Source organism: Harpia harpyja, chromosome 4 (genome assembly GCF_026419915.1).
Source record: "Harpia harpyja isolate bHarHar1 chromosome 4, bHarHar1 primary haplotype, whole genome shotgun sequence".
Lineage (NCBI taxonomy): Eukaryota > Metazoa > Chordata > Aves > Accipitriformes > Accipitridae > Harpia > Harpia harpyja.
Genome location: NC_068943.1, coordinates 49848789 through 49872083, shown reverse-complemented (window position 1 = coordinate 49872083; position 23295 = coordinate 49848789). Strand labels below are relative to the sequence as shown.

At 41.1% G+C, this 23295-nt stretch overlaps 3 protein-coding genes across 6 annotated transcripts in view; 2 read left to right on the top strand and 1 right to left on the bottom strand.

Annotated features, from left to right (window-relative positions):
* Positions 1-7964, top strand: part of CCDC88A (coiled-coil domain containing 88A) — an 85966-nt gene extending 78002 nt beyond the window's left edge. For all 4 annotated transcript variants that reach the window (XM_052783974.1, XM_052783975.1, XM_052783973.1 and 1 more), the window contains 2 exons: positions 4-103; positions 663-7964. In XM_052783974.1, coding sequence (XP_052639934.1) covers positions 4-68 — 65 coding nt within the window. In that variant the 3' untranslated portion in view covers positions 69-103; positions 663-7964. The remainder of the gene's footprint in view (positions 1-3; positions 104-662) is intronic.
* On the bottom strand, positions 6862-8676 carry LOC128140364 (prolyl-tRNA synthetase associated domain-containing protein 1-like). The gene is given in 3 exon segments (XM_052783981.1): positions 6862-7770; positions 7772-7783; positions 8547-8676. Coding segments are annotated over 3 exon segments (519 nt in total). The 5' UTR covers positions 8634-8676; the 3' UTR covers positions 6862-7350.
* A 2677-nt stretch (positions 8677-11353) lies between these two features.
* MTIF2 (mitochondrial translational initiation factor 2) lies at positions 11354-22776 on the top strand. The gene is made up of 13 exons (XM_052783979.1): positions 11354-12904; positions 13362-13467; positions 14750-14921; positions 15334-15494; positions 15920-16096; positions 16623-16762; positions 17991-18115; positions 18616-18820; positions 19686-19938; positions 20632-20772; positions 21605-21769; positions 21983-22123; positions 22518-22776. Exons 1-13 carry the CDS (start codon positions 12680-12682, stop codon positions 22685-22687), a joined length of 2181 nt encoding a protein of 726 aa, XP_052639939.1. The 5' UTR covers positions 11354-12679; the 3' UTR covers positions 22688-22776.
* Positions 22777-23295: the final 519 nt, after the last annotated feature.

Below are 23295 nucleotides of genomic sequence, written 5' to 3'. Positions count from 1 at the left end.
CAGATGTGGAAGCTATCCCAGAAAGCAGAAATTCAAAAAGCAGGTCTAGGGAGCAACAAAGCTCCTAATTCTATTACCCACTACATGAGATGTGGGCCAAGTGGTGAGTTTCCTGCCCAAAATGTAAATGAGATTAATTTCATTTACAACAAACTAACAGCATTACATATAAGAACAAGTGCACATTGCATTAACCAGATGTAAATACTGCTTGCTTAACTGGCTTCTGTCTTGCTTATTAGTTAAGCCAGAACAGGTTGTATTACAGCAGTTATTTTGCCTGTGTAGGCAGGGAACTTCATCCCATTTAGCCTTTTGCCTGTAAAAATTACATTTATTTTTATTTTTCAAATCTCTTGGGAGAAGAAACTTCAAAGAAATCACATTAAGAAGTAATATTGAAGTCAGTTCTTAGAAAGGGACAGATAAATCTAAAAGAATAGTTTAACAGAACATACAGAGTATTCTATACTACAAGGAAACTGCCTTTTTATAAAAGCTTGTCTTTGGCATTCTGTCCTTCTCTTGACTTCATTAAAACATCTTTGATGCATGCTATTAGTGCTGTTAGTTCTATTAGTGACTTAACTCTGTATTTTATACTTCTACACTTTAAGCTTTTCTTATGTTCTTTTCTCTTTCTACCTTTCAACTGAACACAGAGAGAAAAGTGTCCTTCAGTATCTCAGTATGAAGCCTTTATATCTGAAGTAACAAGACAGCGACTGTAGGAATCATTAATAAAAATTAAGGGAATTTTTTACATTCTTCGTGACTAGAGCAGGCAAGAAATAAAACCTACCTACCTACCTTCCTTCCTTCCTTGAATCAAGGAGCTCTACTGGAGTCTACTGCCGAAAATTTGTAGATGGTCTTAGGAATTATTGCACATTGCACTGTTAAGATCTACTGAATAAAGGACAGTTCTCATCTCCCTAAGGACCAAGAATTTTAAGGTCTCAAGAATTACTCCAGGGGAAAAAAAATACTTCTTTCATCTTCTGTTTATGAAATTAGCCACTGATTTGCTTAAGCTTCTGCTAATAATTAGCCAAAAAACCCAATAACTAGCAGTTTATACTTACTTCTGTAAATCTAAAATAAATGCTGTAGTATTTTGTTGAAATTGACTGTATATACAGATACAAAAACCTCACAGCTTGCTGGCACTTCACTGCCTTATTTGGTTAGCATAATCTGCATGAAATTGCTCTTTAAAAAGTTTATGCTGATTTTTGTTGCATAGTGCAAGAGAAAAATTTGTTTACATACATGGAAAAGTTCGATAACTAACAGAAGTGGGAGTCATGGGATTATCGTATTACATAGAAATTGTTTGTCATTTGTGTTTTTCACATTCCCAAGTTATTCTGCATATATATGTTCAGATGTTTCTGACAGGAAATTGTCAGGTATGATTTTTCTATAACTTTTATTTTAATATAAGGCTGTTTTCAACAAATGGCGCTTCCAGGATAAGACTGTCTTACAATGTTTGTGTATTGACTAATTTTTTTTATTGTTTGTCTTTTGACATGAGCTGACGGTGGCTTAGGAGGTTTCTTGATGGCAAAACGAAATGTAAATAATATCATATGCATTTTACAATCAGTTCCCCTTAAGGTTATCTTTTACTAGTAAGATACATTTTATTCATTACTGATTTATATTAAAGTCAACAAATGTTATTGGTACATTCAATGGTTGCATACAGTTGTTGTCTTGAAAGCATTTGCAGAGAGCTCGAAGGAAGTGTACATGAACTTCTAAGCAGATCCAAAATGAGTTACCATTATTACATTTTATTACAAAGCAGTAAGCACATTCATATTCCTGTTCTAAAGGGTTAAGTTAACGGTGTAACCTCCTAGTGTCCTGTCTTCCAACAGGCCTGTACATAACTTCACCTACAGCTGTCCCCATTCACATAAGTAAAGGTAAGCGTGACATTACTTGCAGAAGTAGGGTTGCAGACTACCTGTAAATTGATCGCGCTGCTGCTTAGACTCTGTGGTAGAGCCACCACAACTTCAGCTTCATAAAAGCTTGATTCTTGAGGCTTACAGGTTTTATCATTTGTGAAGTCTCAAGCCATCAGGAGAGCTGGAACAGAATCATCTTTCACTGGAGAGAGAATGCGGTTCAGCAGATTCAAAAGCCTACTGGCAAGTCATTTTTTTATTTCCCTGAAAGTTTGTCAAAAAGGGGAAAAAATAAGAAAGTTCAATAAGCTTTAGAAGGGGAAATTTTCTGTGGTTTTTTTTTTCTTAAAGTGACTTCCTTCTGAAATACTTTTTATGATAAAATGTGCTAAAAGATCTAGATCTAAACAGAATATTTTGGTTTTACAATATAAATACTTGGTTCAGCCTGGGATTGTTTTCACAGAGACTTTAAACATTTTTTGTTTTTTCTCTTAAGTGAAAATAGGACCAATTTTGCAGCTTTCCAACATCCAGAATTTCCATTCTTCCTCTGAAGACGTTTCTGGTATTTCATTAAAATCATTGGTTTATTTTCATTACCAACTCACACTAGCATCCGTTTCTGGTCCCTTAGTGTCAAGATTTTCACTGATTTCAGTGGAAGCAAAACTCACCATGCAGAGCATTAACATACATTAGCAATCCCAGGCATGTTCTGAAGCCCAAAGCACTCCTGAAATGCAGCTCCGCAATAGTTTTGTAGGCAGCCAGAGCTCAGTTTGCATTTGGAATAATTTCCCATGTTGTAACTGACACTGTGATGTTTTTGAGAAGGATTCAGGGCATTCCAAGCCATGCAATGACAGCTACGAGATGTCACCAGAGGGGTGGGTGGGATGGATGGCAGTGGCTGGAAGACGTGCAGTATGTCAGGGCCTGTATACCTGTACACAGGTAATCTGTGTGTTCCCATACGCACTCAAAGCTCAGGGCACAGCTGAGTTTCTGCCCCAATACCAAGCGGGACAGACAGAGCCCTGGTGTGCCTGGGAGGAAGAGTACTCTAAGTACAGTAAGAATCTGGTGTCAAGCCTGGTTTCTGTGCCATTCCTGTACTGCAGCATAGGCAGAGCCATAGAGACTGAAGGAAGAGTTGCCTTTATAGAATTTCATAGGCAAAGATAGGAAATCTGGGATGCTGGTAGCCATTACCAAAGGCATAGCTGTTATGAGAGAGAATTGAAATACCATAAATGTTAGGAAAGTATCTCCGATTCTAAATTACAGTATTTTCAAGCTCCTTTCAGGGTCTGATTGGGACGGGATTCTCTGAGCTCTCTTGACAACAGAGGACTGATGCATTTCGAACTATTGAACTCTAACCGTTCGGTAGCGTTACTATTTTTAGAAGAACATGTGTGTCTTGAATTAACAGATTCAAACTGTAGTGCCAAAAGCTGTCTGTATTCACAGAATCTGAACCATTGTGTGTGTGTGTAGGTAGATTCTCCGAGACCCTGGGAATTAGGCAAGAGTGGCATGGCATATTGCCACGACTGCACGGCACGTGCTTCTCTATGAGGAGCGTTGCTGGACACTCATAATCTGCCCTCACTGCACGTGGCTGTGTCTTTTTTTTTGTCACATGGGCATCTCCTGACGTTTCATTTATTAGCTCAGCTCTCTTCTGTATTCATTAAGTTGTCCAAGATTACCCATCACAACTTCTACGCTTGTTTTTTGCATATTATTACACCTTCTTAAAGCATTCGTGCAATCACAGCCAGGGTGTAGTCACAAACTTTGCAATTAGTATTTGACTGATAATGTGTATTAGAAATGAACCCCCCCTCATCCAAAAACCTCTGCAAAGTTTCCTTGTACAAGAGAATCGGCAAGAGTTTGGGGGCAGATTTCATCCTGCTGGGGCAGAGGCTAGCGCAGGACAGGTTTGTGTGCCAGAGTCCTGGCTAGTGCCTGTCTGTGCCATTGTAAGCAGGTTTCAACCCACTTTGTATTGGTACAGAGGCCAGAGTGGGATTTTGGGTTGTATTTGCTAAATTAGCCAAAAGCAGCACTGGGGATACGTTTGCATTTAAGAGATCAGAATCCACTTCTCCCAGCACTTTGTTTTGCAAAGAAGTTTCAGAGCAGAAGAGCAGTCAGGAGGTTCACCGTGCTCTGATGATTTTTAAATTATTTTCTTTTTTCTTTCTTGATCTTTCCAGTCTGTGCCCTTAAAATTAAAATAAAATAAAAATGGAAATTTAATTTGGGAGCCGCTTCAGATTTTCTGAAACACGAACTCCCAGGGGAAGAACATGGCACCTATTGGACAGCATACAAGAGTACACACACAGCGTTTTACCACTAGAGTTGCCAAATCTGTCACTGCTAGTTCAAGATTACAAAAGAGGTTGTAGTAATTTTTATTTACTTTTCTGATAGTCTGCTGAGGATTTAGTTAACATTCCCAACACGTATTATTTCTAAACTTTTTCCAAGACATGATGCAGCCTCAACAAAGGAGCTCATGTATGATTTTTAGAGTTAGATGATAATGTATATGTAAATAATGCTTTGATATTAATAAAACTGCCTTAAAGGAATGTACCTAGGTGTGAAACAAAACTTTAAAAGCTCTTATTTAAAACTGTAATTTCCTTTACGTATTGATTTTTTTTAATGTTTGCCATTGTATACATTTATTAATGATGTTATTAAAATGCCAAACCAAAAAATTTTTATTCTTATTTTGTGTGTACATTTATACACACTTTTTCTGGAAACTGATGTTACTGGAAGGATATTGGTGTTAAGTAATGGCGCTGTGGTCAGTTGGTGATGTGTTCAGTGAGTATTTCTTCCGGAAGGAAACCGGTAAAACTAGCGGAATTTTTCTGGATGGTGTGTAGTTTGTCTCGTGTTGTTTACTTGTGTAGACCTGTGTAGCTTTTAACTATAGACTATTTTGATAGTATTTAAAAAAAAAAAAAAGACACTAATTTCATAAGTAAATACAAAAATAAATCCTTATAGATTTGCCAAGTGTAGTATTTGAAACTTCGATTTTGCTTGGTCATTATTTTTGCTGAGACAAGTCTCAGAATCTCTTCTGAGGACAAAGGTAGTTAAATTCTAGGTAGTACAGACTTTAAGATTTGTGAAGTACAGTAAACTGCTATTGTGCACATGTCTTTAGAACAGTTTCTCACACTTAAGCTTTCTGGATTTAAAAACCTTGACAAGTCAAATTTAGTATTCTTTTTTAAGTGGTAAAGAATTTTGGGGTACTACAAAGAAGAAACCTTAAAGGGCCAGGAGAGTGAGTGGCAGGCAGAGGGTAAGATAAATTTTACTTTTAAAGACACATAAGACTGTATCTTAATATCTAGCTAATTTAGTAACACATTTGTTGGTCCAGAGTTCATTAACCAATCCAATATTCCCAAATACCAGATGTCCCTTTCAGTCTTTTGTTTGATAGCAAATATAAAATCACATGTGTCTGGACATCTTTCTAGTGACTCTTCTATAGCTTCAGCATTCTTAGGTCACTTCTTTCTCATTTGAGATGACTGCCATGATAGATGGGGCTGGTTTGTGTCTTTCTAAGGTGGAAGGGAGAATTTAAACTGCTGTGTCATGAAGTATTCTGTCGTTAAGTTCACACCTCTGAGAACAGGTGCCAAATCCTTCAGAAATTAAGGAAACCATGGTAAGGATGTTGAAGTAACTTGCCTTGCCCTAGAAGATGCTTTTTCTTACTCGGTTAATGGTAGTTATTCATTCTATAGAATTAAAGATTTCACTTTCTTACAGGGGGGGAAAAACAATCCAACACACAAATGTTGATGTTCTCATAGAACTGTCTTGGCCATCTAGAATGAGACCGAGTCAGATGGGCTGATTTTTGCCTTGTGTTTCTTTTGAAGTGTTTCCCTTTGTTGTTGTTAGTATTGCATCCTTTAGCGTGATGCAGTAGCAAATAGTCATCCAAGATCGCAAGTCCTTTTACGTGTGTTTTCTTCACTCTTCTGTATTCTTTATTTCTGTTCTGTCTCAACTTGTGTTCACACTACTGCTTGCCTTTAGGTGTGGCTTGTATGTGACATTTTTGTTAGGCTGTGCTCAAAAGCCCTTTTCCCCCCCATCATCTTCAGATTTTGCCCCTGGCGTTCACTACTCCCCTGTCTTTGGGTTTTGTGTGGGTACTCATTGCTACAGTGTGTTTATGGGACTTTAAGGAGTTTCTGCTGCTTCTGTCTTCAACACATGATCTGTCTGAAGGGCATTTTATTCATTTAGGTGGGAGAGAGGAGGAGAAAGGATTAGATTAGAACTTTAATGTTGAGAATGTACTGGTCTTGTTCTTGTGACAGTAGATACTCTTCCATACTAAATATATATCATCTAGTGAAAGGCAAATCAGCCTCCCCTCAGCCTCTTAAACGCACGGATGTTTGTACATGCAGTCCCCTTCTCCTGAAGGGAAAAGCTCAAGTAGAGCTACTTGCTGTACCATTCTTCCCACTCCTGTAGGTGCTGGTTAAGGGTACGGTGGAGCAGAGAAGATGCATGTCCTCCATGGGTTTGTGAATCTGTAGAAAAGGCGCACAAAAATTAATACAGTTCTGGGTTGTATTGGCTTTCCTCCCAGGTGTCACCAGGATAATGCTCCACCTGGTCAGGAACCCCCAGTAATGTTCCTCCTTGGAGCACTCCCGCCAGGAGGCAGGCTGGTCGTGGGTCACACCCCCACCCCTGCCTGCTGTCGGGGGGCTCCCTCCTGTTCTGCCGTTTCTGGAGAGGCACGAGAAAGGGGTGAGGCACGTGCCTGTCTTCATGGGGCGATCACCAGAAGACTTCATCATTTCCCAAGGGGAGGATGCTGTGAAAATGCAACTAAAAACATAGACAAATGCGTTTTCTGTAGTGTAGGTGAGTTGTTTTTTATTAGGTAAAAATAATAAAAAGCAACATGTAGTAGCGGATAAATGGGTACAGGTACACAATTGAGACATCTCCATCCTGTGTGTACTGACAAGTATTTTAGAACTTTTAAGTTATTTGTTACTTCCTAATGATGTTAAGTTTAAACCTTCAAGGCCAGTACCAGGCACGGAAAGTTCCAGTTTTAACCGTTTTATCAATAAAGAGTGTAACATTATTTAAATAACACCTTCTCTACTTACTGGTTACTTAGTGGTAGATTGCAAACATGTCTTTTTAGGAGTATTCTGTTAAACTTCTAACAACCTGAAGACAGTATTTTTTCTCACCAGATTATACAATATAAACTTATACAATTGAAAAAATAAAAAAGGAGTAAGCCTGGGGTTTTTTTCAGATTTTATTTGTAATGAGACTTTCATCAGTTTTGCTCTACAAAATCTATGCCTAGTATTAGAAAAGTGAGCTTCATCTACTTCGTATCTTCATCAAACTGTATGATGATGGGATCATGGCCTGTCGATCTCACAAACTTCAAAAAGTCGTTGGGGCTTAAGCCCATGGTTGCAGAATTTGTCATTGGATGGAAATACACCTTTTCATGGCTGCCCTCCAGAAAGCCAGCATCCAGCACAAACCTCACGTCTCCCTGGTCACGGAAGAGGGCTAGAGGTGTTGCACAGCCCTGGCCCACTTTCAGCTTTTCCAGCATGGCGTTTTCATCAGCAAATCTTAGCTTTCCACTTCCAACACCCAGTTTTTTAGCAAGATCGTTTAAATTGACTTGCCTGTTGTGCAGAAGAGTCACCAGCCAGAACCCTTTATTCTTTTTAAGAAAAAGGTTTTTACTGTGACCTCCCTTCATGTGTTGGACATGGGGCATCATTTCTTCAAACAGTGAACACCTGGAAAATACAATCGGTATTGTGTGAGACTCTGTATCCCGTAAGACTTTTAGTTGCGTACTGGCAGATATCTTTTGTTAAATACTTAGAAAATACTGAATGTTATACTCAGCCTAAAAGCTGTACCCTTTTATGAAGAAATTTTAAAAACATGAATAAAATGTGACATACTGTTCCTGCACACTGTCCGAATCATCTGTCTGATGTATAGAGCAAGAGTATCACACTTGAAAAAGGCAGGCCTGACGGCACTCCTTTTTGTGGCTCCACCACAGGCTGGAAAGATGTGGTGTGTGTGCTTTTAACTGGAGTGAGAAAAAGTTTGGAAAGCATCCTACAGGCTGGTGGCTCCGTGGTGAAGTAGATGGGCCACAGCTCCTGGAACTGTCGGGGAACTGGAGAGGAAAAGGGGATCTGGGGGACAAAAACGTGGAGGGGACACAACTCGACGTCTGTGCTCAGAATAGCCCCAAAAACCCCAAACGTTGCCTGCCAGGCCCAGGCCCTGTAGGTCCATTTGGTGAGAAATTCCATATTGATAACTAATCATGCTAAAAAATCGCGCATAGGGCCCAAAATTGCCGTGTGGCCTGCTCTGTCCTCTTGGCGCGTAGAATTTTATTGCCGGATTTAAAAAAGATCCGGAGGGTGCCGAGAGGCAGCGCGGCAGGCCGCTGCCGGCCCAGCCCCCTCGGAAGGGGCCGGGGCAGCGCCAAGGCCCGCGGGGAGAGACGGCGGCGGCGGCGGTGGTGGTGGCCCCTACCTGGGGGTGCTCGGCGGTGACCGTGGCGATCCCCAAGTCCCGCAGCCGCTGCGCCAGCGACTCCCGCAGCTCCGGCGCCGCCGCCATCGCCGTCCCTCTCCGCCAGGGCCGGGCGGGAAAGCCGCCCCTTCCGCCCCTCCCGTCGGGCAGCGCCCTGTCGAGCGGCGGCTGCCGTGGCGTTGAAATGGTGTCCTGCCCCTCACACGGGAGCCAGGCGTCCGTGCCGGCCCCTGCCAGGCCAGGGGCCGGAGCCCGCCCTGGGAAGGCTGCGGTGGAGCCAGGCCACTGAACGAGGTCCGTCAGCAGCTTCTGAGCTCGAAGTGAGCTGTAAATAGAATACTTTTGTAGTAAGTTTTCATAAGGGAAAAAAAAACCCTAAGCTTCAGACTTGGGTATAATGGCTGAACGCATTATTGCTGTAACATGCCTAATGTGGAAGTTGTTTGGGGTTTTTTGTTCCTAATTTAGAGCTGAAGTGTGCGAGCACGGAGCGCACTACAAAAAATTAGCAGTCTTGGCCATCGGGTCGAGCTGAAAGCCGGGCAATAGGAGCCAGTTGCTGAGGCCCCTGCCTTAAAGCCAAACATGGGAACGGGGTGCCCAGAGAGGCTCCAAAGTCTCCGTCTGTGGAGATCCTCCAAACCCCATGGGACGCGATCCCAGGCAGCCTGCTTGCTGTCTTCGACCCTGCTTGAGCCAGGGGTTGAGACCATCTCCAGAGGGGCCTTCCCACCTCTGCAGTTCCATGGTCCTGTGACACACCAGAGACCAGAGCTTGCTTTCTCCTTAGGGGAAGAAAAATCTGGCTGTCCCTCCTGTCTTGCCACTCCATGAGCCTCCTGCCGTCCTCCTTCAGCCTCACCTAGCTGGAGAACAAACCTCTCTATAACACTTCTCCATATGACTCCCTGTACCTCCCCTCCCACGCAGTTCCCGTCCAGTGTGAGCTCTATTTGTTTCAAATACTGGTTTCAAAATAGGTATTTCTCTCATACGTATTAAATTTTTTGTACCTGTGCTTACTCAATTTCAGGTGCTAGCTTGTTGCCTATGTACAGTTTTGCTGAAAATGTTGCTGTTAAGTAAGGAAGTTGAGAAAAATTCAAAGCCAGAAAAATCAGACTCAGGTAAGCTACTCAGTTAATGCTACACACTAAAAATCAGAACTGCATAATCAAATGTGTTTTTTTAAAGGCAACCAATAATAATGAAGAATTGCAACTAAGGGACAAAGCCAAGCATTAACGGCCACATAGTTAAGTGGAAAGTATTTCTGCAACCCAAACCATCATCCTGACCTATGACATCAGGAACTATTTGTTTTCAGTTTGCCCTTCAGAAAAACAGACAATCTGTAATAAAGCTTTAAATTAAAACAGTATGAGTCTGTGGTTGAGAGACATGTGGATAAAATATGATCCCACGCTAATTCCCAGAGCCTTACAGCAGCACACAGAAAGATTTCCAGGCAGCATCCAACGGAAGATCATCTCAAAAAGCAGATTTGCTGTAAACTCTGATGACTGTTCTGCATGCTAAATTTATCTTTCAAATAAAACGTTTTTCAGGTCAATGCCAGACTCACCAGACAGTCCCATCGCGCAAAGGATGCATTGCGCTCAGCGTGCGGGCCAGCAGCTCTGTAGTGTCTGGGTGCTTGTGCCATCTTTCTGCCTGACTTGTCTCCCTGTGCAGGAACACAGACTGCATTTAATGCCCTTTGCACAACCTTTGATATTTAAGCTTTTTTTACTGTGATTTATGTGAGATTATTTTTCCCATTTTACCTCTGGAGAAACATTCGAGGGCCCTGTGTGTTATAAGGTATCAGCAGCTGGCACATTCATCAGCAGATGGTGCCTTTGAAATACAGGATGCTTTTTTTTTGTCAGTGCTCAGCATAAATGACCAAATACTTGCTGAAGCGAGATACTGAGGGCAGCAAAACACGTAGCTACTGCCCATTGCAAGCGTGCAGAAAACCACCTGTGTGAAGTACCGCAAGTCCCATATTACGGGCAAAGCCTGTCAAACACACAGCTCAAACATACGTGGAGGAAATGATGGTTATGACTCATAACACGCCGTTTGCAGCCACCTGATGGAAATGGCCGTAGAAGCGGTGCTGTCCCAAGCGGACCCCAAGGCTAAAGGATGTCATAGGATGTAACCTGGGATTATCTCTGGGTTTTACAAAAGGCATTAGCGAAGGAACATTAAGGATTTTTCAAAAACCACTTACAGAGCTTATTCTTAGTTTTTTGTTTTTTTCCCTAGTCTACTAAGTGATATTATTTTCCAGATGCCAAATTAGGGAGAACTTTCAAAAAAATCAGCCGCGTTAAAGCTTTAGACTGGAGGTGGGCGGGAGGACATTGCAAAGAAAAGCGACCATCTCCTGGCAGGCAGGAGAAAACCAAATTTAAGTGTGTGTATATATATATAAAATAATTCCCGAAACCCTAGGACGAGGGTAAGACGGCTCAGACAAGGCCGCCAGTCGGCGCCGCCCGGGACCCTGGTCCTGTGAGGGGATCTCCCGCCTCGTGTGAGGAGAGGCTCCGCCCCCGCCCGGGGAGCCGAGCGTGGCGGCGCGCGCCGCCGGCCGCCACTGCGCCTGCGCGGTGCCCTCGCTCCACCCGGTGCCTGCGCAGAGAGCGGCTCGCCCGGCGTCAGGTGGGGAGGGCGAAGCGGGTAGGTGGGGAGCAGGCGTTGTGTTCCCTCAGCGGGTCTGTCAGGGCGGAGGGCCGGGCCGGCCCGGCCAGCGCTGTCCCGGGGCGGGGGACAGCGGGGGAAGGGTATGGGGGGCTGCGGTTGCGAGGAGGGCTGCAGCTGGCGGGTCTCGGGAGCTTGGCGGCCGCACGGTGGGGGTCGTTGCGGTGTAGTTCCGCTCGCAGCAGGGTGAGACTGTTTCTGAGGCAGCTGTTCGTGTTGGTTCCCCCCCTCTCCCTCCTCCCCCGGGGGTGAAGGCGGTTTGTTAGGCGAAAGGCCTGTGTAGCCTGGTGGCTTCTCTGCAGTAGTAGCCAAAACGATGAGCATGAGAGCAGTACGAGCTAGAGGGGTGCGCCTGCCCCGGCCAGTGGTGACCCGCAGGCCCCGAGAGCCAGGAGTGGTTTCTTTGCAGTTAGCAACCTCGCGTGGATTTCTCCTCTGTGAGCTTGTCCAGTCTCGCCTTGACCTTATGTTAGTTTTCGGTGTATGCAGCGTCTTGCGGCAGCCCCTCGGTTTTACCGATTCTGCCCCTTTAAAGTTCTTTTTAGGGGCGGGAAAAAAAAAAAAAAGTTGCTTTTGGTTGGTTAGTTTGTCATCTGCTCACTTCCTGCAGGTAGCCGGAGACAAGAGAGTTTTTAAAGGGACCGCAGTCATTCTGAGAGGAACTGATAGCATTTCACTCATTTGGAGCTGCTTGGAAGATGGTACAAAGCCACCTTGACACAGAAGGTACAGAGAATGGTATCACTGAGCAGAAGGACGAAATAGGCAACTCTGAACAAGGAGAGAAGTTCAAATAGGAGACTGTTGTCCAGGATAATTAGCAAAATTACTCAAACCAAAGTTAAGATGGTTAAAACAAGATGTGGGATGATCTGATAGAAGCGTCTTGGAAAGCTTAATTGCTAAGCCAGAGCTTAGCCTCAAAGGACATCTCTGTCCATGTGACAACACTGGTATTACTACAACGCTATAGTCTTTTAGTGGTGGTATATGCTCCTGTAAGCGACATTTTGCCAATGTGTTTTACTGGCTTAGAGAGGTAGGTTGCACCTGGATCACTCTATCAGTATAGCATGAGGAGTGCAAATACCCCTTTTTTCCTAGGTAGCATCAAAGAACCTGAAATGGGGACTTTAGTAGTTTATATTAAAAATCGTTGGAGATAGGTGAAAGATTTGTAAGCTGTGGCAGTATTAGTAGATCTGTGTGTCTGCAGTGGGACAGTGGAGAAAGGTGAAGTACTTAAGGAAACTGAAAAACTGAAACAGTTACTAAATAGTTCAACTTTCTCAGCATTAAAAAGCCTGTTTGGAAAGATAACATTTGTGCCTTGTGTTCCTGTCTGTATTATCATAGGAAAGAGGATTTTTCAGCTTTGAGACTGATTTCAGTGTGTCCTTTATAGTTTCAGTGAGGAAATGAATCGAGGGTTGATACTACAGTTTGAAAATCTGGTGCAGTTACGTGTTGCTTGCCGGCAGCTGCGTACTCTCTCCTACAGAAAAGTTTACAGAGCACAATGGAAGCCTGTGCAATCATCTGCACATCCCGTGTGGTCCGTTCTTCTGTATCCGCAGTTCTGGCAAAAAGACAAATTAATCAGTGTTGCCTTACTGCAATGCAGACATCTAGCTACAAAGGAGGTAATTAATAAAATCCAGTAATCTCTCTTTTTATGTGAAATTTCAAAGTACAAGAGCTCAGTTTGAGCATTTTAATTACAAAAAAAAAAGAGCTTTATGAATGAATATAGAGAAGTTATTATACATTTATAAGACAAAATGTACTTAATGTATGACTGTATTGTGACTCCCTCTCAAATATTGACTTAAAGTGCTTATACCAGCAGCATCGTGAATCAGTTTTTCCTTGTTTTGAAAAATTAAAAATGAAAAAAGATTTAAGTGTAGTATGCTATACGTTTTAAATACTCAGTACGATCTGTTAAGTCATTCATTTATTGTAATTCATTAGTATTGTAGTAAAAAAAGATACATTTACATCATATAGCTTGAGACCATTGTCTTTTTAATATTGTGTTTATTATTTCTTAGTTTATGCCAGCTATGTGTTCCTATATACATCTCTAATTCCACGTAGGGGACAAAAAAGAAGAAAAAGAAGATACCACTGACAAAAGGTGAAGTGGAGATAAGGCAGAAGATGACTGTTGAGGAACTTGCACGAGCTATGGGTAAAGACATAGGTGAGAGCCTGCTCTGTTGTTTGAGATTGAATGAAACACAGCAGTTAAAAATCTATCATGCCACTTTCATGAGTGGTAAAGGCAAAGATGACTACGATGGCATTAGTTAGCGGGTGCTAATCCCTCCCTTAGCAAGGTAGACTGCACCCATAGCAAAGAAAATGTTGGTAGACACAATAGCAGACTAACGAGAAAAAAAGTTAGGCCATCCAAAGTACCAGGCAAGACACTTTGATGTGAAGAAGCCAGGACTCTATTCTGTCTCCAGCAGAAAGGCTTCAGATCTGTGTAGACTGCTCTTTATGACTGTGTTTCCTAAGTGCTAAATTATTCTGGAAGGAAAAATGTTGCACCCTGGTTTGTCGAAGCTGGACCCCTGTGAGTAAAGAATTCATGGCTAAAGAGAGAAGGCGCAAAAGAGCTTCAGTCCATATTCCAACCCTGGGAGCAGGAATCTTGGATTCAGGAGCAATATGTATTTTATTAAAACAGTCATTTGATTAACTGGGAGCAGGCAAGACTTGTCTGGAAACACTCCCCTCTTGAGGTGGCTGCCCTAACAACTGGCTTACAGAAGCAGGCTTGTGCTTTTAATCCCATGAACCGTTCCTGGTTGTATCGTGGCTCAGCTTGACCAGCTTTCAGTGATGTTTTAGGAGGGTTACTAGCATGTTTTGACTATTGACATTTGAAGTAATTCCATAGCTGCATAATACCAATCCCCAATGTCTTTTTATCCAGCTGGGTACTTTTTCTGGCAAACTTCCCTCTCAGCAATGAGGAGAGAAGCAGAAAAGTCTGTCATATCTTGCTGTACATTTCTGATATAGATTTGTAGTGGTACTTAGGTCAACAGGTAGCAATTTTTGACTGCTGCAGTACGTTCTGTATTTCTACCACCAAGGAAGGTGGCATATGAACGGATTTATCAAATTTCCTTCCTCCTTGAATCGCTTCTTAGCTATTTGATTTAGATGAGTTTCAGTTGTTTTGTTCTTGGGGGTTAATGGGAAAGTAGGCTATGAAAATCTGAGTGAAAAATAAGATTGTAGCATCTAATGAGGCAGTCATTTTCAGTATACCTTTCTGAATCAAGTTCTTCACTGCAAGTATGTAGCGTAACAGGAACTTTTAGATAAATCTAACTAAAGGGAAAACGCTTGGTGAATATTAGCACGATACAAACTACTAATGAAAAAGTCTTAAACTGTATGAAGTGGCGGGGGGGGTTGACACATGTTTTTGCGGATGTAATTGTTAAATGCCTTTATTTTTTCTTCAGATCATATTTATGAAGCACTGCTATACACAGACGTTGAACTTGATTCACTGGAACCAGATTCTGTCTTATATGAAGACCATATCAAGCTGATTGTTAAAAAATCAGGAATGAAGTATAAATCAGCAAAACTGAAAGAGGAAAAAGAAAGAGAAAACACGGATGCTGTGAAAAGGTAAGCTCTGAACTGTTCTTTTTGGGTCTTTTTATCCTATTTGTTTCTGCAAGTGTCTTTCATGTACTGTATTTTCTTTGTTGTGATGGTATGTTGATAATACCTGATATGGCCACAATCTGATAATTTTTAAAAGGCAAAGCTTACTATTTTGATTTCTTTGGCCATAAAACTGAAGAAAAGCCAATTCTTCTTTGATCTGTTGAATTGCTGTATTAATTGATGCAGCAGTAAGACTAAGAGGGCTAACTATGTGGTGTAGCTAGGATTTGTGATCACGGTGGGGAGAAGCTAGCCTCACTTGTTGATCACTGAGTTCTGGTAAATGGCTCTTTATTAGCCATAGTGGACATGCATGTCTCTCAGTAAACTTTTTTGGTACTTACAAAACACGTTCTTGTTCTAATTGTAGGCCTCCTGCAGACCCAGCAGTACTAATCCCACGGCCCCCAGTTGTTACTATCTTGGGCCACGTTGATCATGGGAAAACAACCTTACTTGACAGTCTACGAAAAACTCAAGTGGCATCAATGGAAGCAGGAGGCATTACGCAACACATTGGTGCTTTTCTTGGTATGATTGAAGAGTATGTGCTTGTGTATAAAATGGTTTACTCTCCGTCTTGCATAACGGGCTGACTTGCTGCCAGTTCATTGGGCGAAAAATTTCGTGGCATAAACAGTTTGTATGTAAGCAGTGAAAAAGGAAATCATAACTTGTGATAACTGCCATAAGTGTGGATGGGACTTTGAAGCGTATTGTCTGCGCAGTTGAAATTATATTTAGACTATTTTGGATTATGAAGGATCCCAGGGCACTTTTTCTTTCATGAGGAGTTAAAAGCACCTTTGACCTCCATGCCAACAGTTACCTGTCTGCCTAAAATATGTTACTATTATTAAAAAAGTTCTTGAAGGAGTGATGCTTGATGTACAATAGGTCAAATAAAACTATGTGAAATGCTGATTTTAAAACGTATCATATGCGTTTTTTCACAGTGCATTTGCCCTCTGGGGAAAAGATAACTTTTCTTGATACTCCTGGACATGCAGCTTTTTCAGCCATGCGAGCAAGAGGTACCAATGTTACTGACATCGTCATACTGGTTGTAGCAGCAGAAGACGGAGTAATGCAACAAACTATAGAATCCATTCAACATGCTAAAAATGCAGGAGGTATGGCGTTTAACTTTGTTAATGGTACGTTTTGAAGTAAGTGGCAAGCCCAGTACACAAAGTTAATATACAAGATGTGTGTTACTATGCAGTTCAAATAATGAGTGCTTTGCAAAGGTTTATTCACCTGTCAAAAGAAACTCTTTGAATTGTAATCCACAGAGCTTGGGAAGTCACTGTTGTAGTCCCATTCCTTCTCCCCTGGAAAGGTGTTTGAAAATACACTGAATGTTGCAGTAATACATAAAGAGAGTAAAATACTAATATTTTTTTGCAGGACTTGCAGGTTTGCCAGAAGAGCACTCAAAGGGGGGGGGGGGGTTATTGTTGGGGGTTTTTTTCCCTTCCCATATTAGGATAACTCCTCTAGCTTATGCACGGTTGCTCAGATCTCAGTGGCTGCTCAATAGGCACCAAGTGAGATGATTTGTTCTAAGCGGTCATAACCTGCTCTAACCTTTTATTGCAGTCGTGCTAGTAGCAGCCAGTTTTGGTTAGGTTGGTAATGAGTTTGTTCTCTTTTTAGTTCCTCTTATCGTCGCCATTAATAAATGTGACAAACCTGAAGCTGATCCTGAAAGAGTAAAGAAGGAATTGCTGGCTCATGATGTGGTCTGTGAAGAGTTTGGAGGTGACGTTCAAGCTGTAAATATTTCTGCACTCAAGGTAAAGTTTTGGTGGAAAAAATTTTGATGTTCCTGGGTGTCTAATATATGCATACAGCTGCATTTTTATTTGGCAGCTGGAAAATAAAATGCTTATCTTCCTGGTATTTGACACCTTACCATGAGCCAAGCGCTGCTGGCTCTCACCAGAATTATTTGAAACATGCTCCTATCGTATTTTGAGGCTCAGACCTTCAGTGAGCAATAATAATCTCATTTTTCTTCTGGAAATTTAGTGGATATTTTTCAGGTTAACCCTAATTTCTGTTTTCTCATATATTTGCTCACTGTATGGAATCAGTGCAAAATCAATGTCGGTGATAATGCTATTCATGAGGAGAAAAATTCAAACAAGGGTGAATAAATATTTTCCTAACACTTGCCTAATCACAGGAACATAGTTTCATAGCAGTCTTACAAGATTTACCATCTTATCCTTGCAAACAACTGATAGGTAAAAACTGAATTAAAATCTGAACTTGAGGTTTGTGGTGGCCAAAGCAGCTTTGTCCGAACTGATGAAGCGGTGCCTTAGCCTTATTGCTATCTTTCTAAATGCATCCCAAGTAATTTTCTAAAATTTCAGGCAAGTTCAAGACCTTTTGAAGTCATGCCCTTACACTTAAAATAGGCGTACATAAAAATGGCTTCTCTATTCACCTCTGTAGCATACGTTTTGCCCTAATTTCCTGTAGATCTGGATCTGCTGACTGACAGCTAGCTTGTTGTACCTGTTCTCAAAAATAAAATGTAATTAGAACAAAGGGGAAAAAAAAAAGAAAACAGACCAACAGTTTTGTCTCTCTGATGTCCTGGAGTCTTGATTGGGTGGTAGATGTCATCAAGTTTCCATTTGGCTGTTCAGGTGTTTTGTTTGGGTTTTGTTTTTTTTTAATTTGTATTGCTAATGTACTCGTAGCAGAATATTGCAAGGTCTTTTTCTGCATGCTTGACCTGGATGCTATGAACAGAGAAGCAAAGAAACTGTCCTTCCAAATGTTTTGTGCATTCTGGACTGGCTGTGCAGCAGTCTTAATGGTTCATTACTTCAGTGCCATCTTGCCTTGAAGGCAAAGGGATTTGTGCTATTGGACTGTATTGCATTGTTAGAAATTCTGAATTAAATGGGGGAATTTGGCACTAAGATTTCAACTCTGATCTTACTTTTATTGGGCGTTTGGTGTTTCCTTTATTCTTTATATATTTTTTTTGTGCATGGTTTTATGCAGGGTGAAAACCTGATGGTTTTAGCAGAAGCAACTGTTGCTTTAGCAGAGATGTTAGAACTGAAGGCAGATTCCACAGGTTTGGTAGAGGGGACTGTAATTGAGTCTCGCAAAGACAAAGGGAAAGGGTAAGTAATCTGCCACCTTTCCAACTTTAATGAAGCAATTTGTAACAATGGAGAGATACTGTTCAGGTGGTTTGTACCTCAATATTTATGTTTAACATTGAACTTTCTTTTGTTGTTTTTAGATAAAACTGTAACAGTTTCTTTGCAGTGTTTGTAACTAAAGCATTGAAGTGTTGAATTCTAGAAAGTTGTTGGGGTTTGGGGTTTTTGCACAGAGCAGGGTGTCACTTAATGTGTAAAATCAGTCTGTTGCTGATTTCACAAATGCCAAGTTTTGTATTGATCTGCAGAAATGAAAAGAGTACAGTACAGGTTTTGGGCTTTTGCAAGTCACTTTGAAATTTTATTAGTGCTCTAATAAAAAGTGTCACAGGAATATTCTGCCTGTGATCGATCACAAGTACGTTCTGTTTTGTCTTTGCTTACCTGTGCTAACCATGAAAACCGGGAGGATTCACTTTAATTTTGTCTGTTATTTTTTTTCCTCTGCTCTTCACTAGTCCAGTTACCACAGCCATCATCCAAAGAGGGACTCTGAGAAGAGGCTGTGTTCTGGTTGCAGGGAAGACCTGGGCAAAAGTGCGTTTCATGTTTGATGAGAATGGCAAAGCTGTAGATGCAGCCTCTCCAGCCATCCCAGTGGAAATCATGGGCTGGAAGGAAGTCCCTTCAGCGGGAGATGAAATCCTTGAAGTAGAATCTGAGGTACAGAAAAAAATGTTTAATGGAAACCTTATATGGCAGGATGAGAAGGAGCTGAGTTAAAAAATAAGTGATAGCTTTCATTCTAAATAACCTGGATAATCTGATGAAAGATGAAGGCCGAGCAGGGGTATTAAGAGACCTGAGCTAGGTGTTCTGTAAGAGGAATGAGGATTTGCATACTGCCTCTTTATTTTCCACTGTCCCCACCTCTCCCCTGCCAGACTGTCCTCTCCTCATCTCCATGCACCCAGATTAACCTGCTTTACAGTCACATGAAGAAAGCAGGCTGTCTCTGGAATTAAAGATGAGTCACCTTAGGTTCATGCTTTTGCTTCTCATGGTCATCCTGCCTTCCTCCACGCTTTGTTTGCAATGACTGGAGTCCTGAATGGCTTCTGCTGGGGGAATCTGGGATATGTTTAACGTGTGCCTTTTCTAAAGGCACAGAGGACTTTTCTCTTTCACACGATTACACTATCATTTTACCTGGAGAACAGTCCAGTACTTAATGGTATCAGTGTTTTAATTTTAGAATGAGAGAACTGGTTTCTGACAAAATAATATGCATAAAATATAGCTTGAAATAGGTGTTGTGAGAGCTGGACAAATACCACATGAAAGAATGAACAGTAATTTATTCTCCTCTCCAGTGCAGAGATACTGTAAAAATAGGCCTTGAGTGATGTTGTATCCCAGGGAGGAAGCTGTTGTGCTCATTCTCTGCCATCCTTGCAGCGAAATCTATTGTTAAATATGAAAGAAAATGAGTGAGCCTGTAGAGAAGATGCAAAAGGATGAAACTGCATTAATGTGGAGTTTTCTGATGCAATGCTTTGAAAGGTAATGTTTCTGTCTTCCTCCACAGCAAAGGGCGCATGAAGTTGTGGCTTGGAGAACCTATGTTGAACAACAGGAGAAGATGAAAAGGGAGATGGAAGTTATTGAAGAAAAGCAAAAGGAACACAGGATGGAATATGAGAAGAAGCAACAGAAGCTAGCCCATCTGACCTGGAGACAGAGGAAAGCAGTGCTGTACAAGGCCAATAAGCATCTAATGTTTTCAAAGCCTAAAGAGAGAACAGAGATGGACAAAAACGTGCTATCAGTAATTGTTAAAGGTGCTGTCCTATTCTGTTTACTCCTCCTTTGTTTTTGTGCTTCTCAAATGCTCAATCTGAAGCATAGCTCTAAATTATTAACTAAATTTCTGTTACCAGAAGTTTGATCAGCTTAAAACTGAACAGATTATTGACCTTCTTTCAGTAAGGGGTGGGGCATCAGAAAACATCCAGTGGTCGGAAGGATGCGCTTCCAGCAGGGCCAGAGCAACAGGAAAGTTTGAGCCCAACCCCCTTACCTAGGAACTCCTGAGTAAAACCCATATGACTGCCTAAATATATATAAATTTAAAAATATATATTAAAAAAAAAAATACAGGCTATATGAGCAGCAGTACTGCATCAGCAAAATGGAGGACAAGAACAGTTATGTATTGGTTAAAGTGGGACAGGAGGAACTTGGTTTGACCTCACATTTAGTGATACATAAGCAGTGATAGTAGTAGCTGAAAAACTATGCAAACTTGACCTGAAAATGACAGCAGATATGGAGCCTCTGGTCCTATTGTATTTATTCAGTTCGTTTTTGGAATTAGTAGACTTGTTAGATGTATTTTAACGTGCTACTGAAAATATAGTAAGAATGACAAATGTCAAAAGACTTTGTTGCATGGGAGTTGTCATTTCCTTAGTTCTACTTCAGTGTTTCTTTGGTGTATACCAAGTCAGCAATACTTCCATTTGTACATGCAGGTGATGTGGATGGATCTGTTGAAGCTATTCTGAACATTCTGGACAGCTATGATGCTGAAGATGAATGTAAATTGGATATCATTCATTTTGGAATGGGAGATATCAGTGAAACTGATATAAATCTTGCTGAAGCATTTAATGGTGAGTGTGTGTTTAAAGATCAATTTACAATTAGTACAAACTCTTCACTGAAATGGGTAGGTCTCATTCTGGTTTTGTTTTCTCAATAATAATTAGCAGCATCAATAAGGTAAACTTATATGTATCTTAAAAATGTTCCCTGTAACAACAAACAGTAGCACGGGCAGGGAAGGCTAAAAATCTCATGAAAATGGAAGGACTCTGACAAGCTGTTGCCAGTAGTTGAATTGTTAAGGTTAAACTCTGACTCTTCAGGTTGCTTTATGATGCTTAAAACAGGGCAAAGCTAGAAAAGTAGGTTACAAAAGAATTTCCTTTTGCTCAGGGAGGTAATTGGAAAGACTGTCAGTTGTTCTTGTTCATACCCCATAATTCTCACCTGCTGTAGAGGGTGTGTGGTCCTTGGACCTGCCATAGTCCACAGCTGGATGAGAATGATTTAGAGTTTACTTCCGGCTTAATTTGGACAACCAAGCTGTTTTTCCAGCCCAAAAATAGGAGGTCCTTGTCCCTTTACGTAAGCTCTGGTGAGCTGTGTGTAAGCCTTAGTTTCTGCTTTGATACCTCCAGTTCTGTCATCAGGGAACTTTTCTGTGAGGGCTTTTTTGAGCCATTTGTCTTGATACAAGGTTAGTAGCAGTTGATGTGCAATAGTGGGCGAAGTAAATGGTCCCTCCTTAAAAGGGAAGCAGTAGTAAAATGCTGTTTCTTGTTTTGCTGACCGCTAATTCTAACCTGTGCTGCAAGTTCAACATACAGAATAGACACAGCAGACACTTTCACTTAAAGAGCGATCTCTTGTAGTCATCACTTGCCAATTTTTATTTATCAGGTGTTGTATTTGGATTCAGTGTGAAAGCCAATGACAGCATTAAACAGCTGGCTGCTAAAAAGGGAATAAAAATTAAACTTCACAATATCATCTACAAATTTATTGAAGACTTGAAAGATGAGCTAAATAGCAGACTACCCCCATTTGTGGTAGAGAACACAATAGGTGAGTCTTCATTGACTGTTAAATTTTTGCTTTGTAATGTGGCCTTTTATTCTCCAATGAAATATTTGATACAATAGGAACATTTCATATCCCTCTGTAGTTGCTTTTCTGTTTTGTTATAAAGCTGGGCAAGTGGAAGAGCGTACCTTGCTTCTACTTATTGCGAGTTTGTTATTCTTGTGTGCTTCATACAACTTTACTTTTTTCTTTTAGGGGAAGCTTCTGTTCTCAACATCTTCTCAGTTACAGTAGGAAAAAGCAAAATTCCAGTAGCTGGATGCAGAGTACAGAAGGGGCTACTAGACAAAAAAATGAAATTTAAGTTAATCCGTAACGGGGATGTTATTTGGAAAGGTAAGTGTAATTGCCATAAAATATGTATTTGCATTCAGAATTAGACGCTGCTATTTCCCTGTGAGGTTAGTGCAAAATGTGCACATCTGATCGTAGGGCAATCCCGTATGCGATTTAGGATGGAATTGCTTCAACTAGAGCCACTGTGCTGTTAGCCAGACCTTTTTCTAACTGCCGACTCTGCTAGGAAAGCAGTAGCATCACAGGCTTTACCTGCTTAAAAAGACTGATGTCTGACTTTGATTAGCTGCAAGTGCTCATAATCCCTATTTTTTCTTGCTTTCACTTTGTAGCTACAAGGTGAAACATTAATTCTGTAAGAAGGGCAAACCAAAACACTTTCATGCTCTGACGTTAGTGGGCTCTCTTTCTTTGATGCACTTTCTCTTTGTAGGATCTTTATCATCACTGAGGCATCATAAAGACGATGTCCAGGTAATAAAAATGGGTATGGATTGTGGATTGAGTTTGGACAAGCATATAGAATTCAGTATTGGAGATGAAATTATCTGTTACGAAGAAAAAGAAGTTCAACAGACAACTTCCTGGGATCCAGGATTTTAAAATACATTTCAATAGACTAACACCAAACAACATGTATTATTCCTGCCTGGCCTTCAACTCTTAACATTAAACAAACTTTCAGAGATGCATATGAGCTTCTTTATATGTGATGTTTATATAACAAAGTTCAGTTTTTAAAGCTCCCAGCTTACCTAATTGGAAAATGGGATAAACTACAACAATTAATTGCAAGCACTTCAAGTGTCTAAAATCATCATGCTATATATATTTCTGATGACTATCTATTGCTTCCAGAATAGCCGAGCCATCTTCTTTCCCCCCCCTCAGTGCTGCTATACAGTTTTTCAGTATGTAGTCTGTATTTTGTTAGCAGGACTCTACTACCTTTTTCCCTAGCACTGACCCACTTGTAGACATGACTTCAGACCTCTTGATCTCCTCTTTTTCCAGATTAGAACTACTGTACTGTCTACTCCTCTCACGTTTAAAGAGACCACTTCTAAGGTTAGCTAGCGTGTTGGTTTTTTTTTTTTTCTCTCTGCCATTGCTGCCCATTATCTCCTTTGAAGGAGGCTTAACTAACCAAAGCCACTCTAAGTTCAGTTCTAGAGTCAAAGTATTTCATCGTAGCTGGCAGTAAGCATCCA

Bases quoted from the DNA above. Each gene is read 5' to 3' on its own strand.
- MTIF2 (XM_052783979.1), top strand. From the start codon at position 12,680: ATGAATCGAGGGTTGATACTACAGTTTGAAAATCTGGTGCAGTTACGT. The intron at 14,922-15,333 runs GTAAGCTCTGAA...TTCTAATTGTAG, and splicing joins AACACGGATGCTGTGAAAAG to GCCTCCTGCAGACCCAGCAG. The intron at 16,763-17,990 runs GTAAAGTTTTGG...GGTTTTATGCAG, and splicing joins TAAATATTTCTGCACTCAAG to GGTGAAAACCTGATGGTTTT.